At 39.1% G+C, this 1404-nt stretch overlaps 1 protein-coding gene across 1 annotated transcript; it reads left to right on the top strand.

Annotated features, from left to right (window-relative positions):
* On the top strand, window positions 1-1105 carry LOC127123650 (uncharacterized mitochondrial protein AtMg00810-like). Its single transcript, XM_051053853.1, has 2 exons — window positions 1-169; window positions 624-1105. Exons 1-2 carry the CDS (start codon window positions 1-3, stop codon window positions 1103-1105), a joined length of 651 nt encoding a protein of 216 aa, XP_050909810.1.
* Window positions 1106-1404: the final 299 nt, after the last annotated feature.

Genomic DNA, 1404 nt, shown 5'->3' with positions numbered 1-1404 from the left:
ATGGCCAAATTCGAACCCGTTAATGCGAAAAAGGCTTTAAGTGATCCAAAGTGGATTTGTGTTATAAAAGAAGGGTTGGAATCCATTGAGAAAAACAGTAGTTGGGAGTTAGTTGATCTATCAAAAAGGGAGGAAGTCAATTGGTGTGAAGTGGATGTTCAAAGTGAAGGCAAATCCTAAGGGTGAGATAATCAAGACTAAGGCTCAGTTAATGGCTAAGAGATTTTTGCAAAGAGAAGGCATATACTTTGAGGAAGTATTTGCACCGGTTGCTAGGATTAAAACCATTAGGCTTGTTGTTGATATTTAAAATAACCACAATTGACCTATTTACCAAATGGATGTCAAATTCATATTTTTAAATGGACCACTTAAAGAGGAGGTATATTTAGGACAACCCCTTGGTTTTGTTGTGAAAGACCAAGAGCTGAAAATCTACAAGTTGAAGAAAACATTATATGTTTTGAAGCAAGATTTAAGAGTATGGAATAAAAGAATTGATGGTTTCCTAAAGGACACTGGATTCAAGAAATATGTATCGGAGCTTGAAGTATATGTGATGACGGATACGAGTGAATGAGTAATCATCCTTTGTCTATATGTGGATGATTTATTGATCACAGGCAGTAATGGCGAGTGCATTTCAAAGTTCAAGAGTGAACTTATGGATGAATTTGAGATGAAGGACATTGGTCTTATGACTTATTTTCTTGGCATTGAGTTCCACAAGTCCGAAATGGGACTGCTCATGCATCAAAGGAGATATGCTCTTGAGATATTGAAAAAGTGTGAAATAGTGCATTGCAATGCTGCCATTTCTTCAGCTGAACCAAGATTGCAATTGTCTAAGAATGAGGATGAAAAAGATGTTGATCCAACTCAATATAGGAGGTTGATTGGATCTTTGCGTTACTTGGGCAATACACGACCGGACCTAGCGTTTAATGTAGGTATTGTGAGTAGATTCATGGAGAGAACGAAGGTGTCTTATATAGCAGCAGTCAAGAGGATCCTACGTTATGTCAAAGGTTCTGTTGGCCGCGGGATTCTCTTTCACGCAGCGGGCAGAAACTGCATTTTGCTCGGTTTTACCGATTCTAACTGATGTGGAGATAAAGATGATCGAAAGTTTACAGCTGGATACATCTTTATGTTCGGTGCGACATCATTCCCTTGGTGTTCGAAGAAGGAATCGGTAGTTGCACTCTCATCTTGTGAGACCGAGTATACTGCCGCTTTGTTATACGTGTGCCAAGCCGTATGACTTATGAATCTATTGGAGGAGTTGTACAACAGTGAGGGTGAGGTTGTCACACTCTTAGTTGACAATGTTTCCGCGATTAATCTTGATAAGAACCCAATTGCACATATGAGGAGCAAGCACATTGAGATGAGATTCCATTA

Source organism: Lathyrus oleraceus, chromosome 2, assembly GCF_024323335.1.
Source record: "Lathyrus oleraceus cultivar Zhongwan6 chromosome 2, CAAS_Psat_ZW6_1.0, whole genome shotgun sequence".
In the NCBI taxonomy this organism is placed as follows: Eukaryota; Viridiplantae; Streptophyta; class Magnoliopsida; order Fabales; family Fabaceae; genus Lathyrus; species Lathyrus oleraceus.
This window is presented reverse-complemented; position numbering and strand designations above follow the sequence as displayed.

Bases quoted from the DNA above. Each gene is read 5' to 3' on its own strand.
- LOC127123650 (XM_051053853.1), top strand. From the start codon at position 1: ATGGCCAAATTCGAACCCGTTAATGCGAAAAAGGCTTTAAGTGATCCA. The intron at 170-623 runs GCAAATCCTAAG...TATTGATCACAG, and splicing joins AGTGGATGTTCAAAGTGAAG to GCAGTAATGGCGAGTGCATT.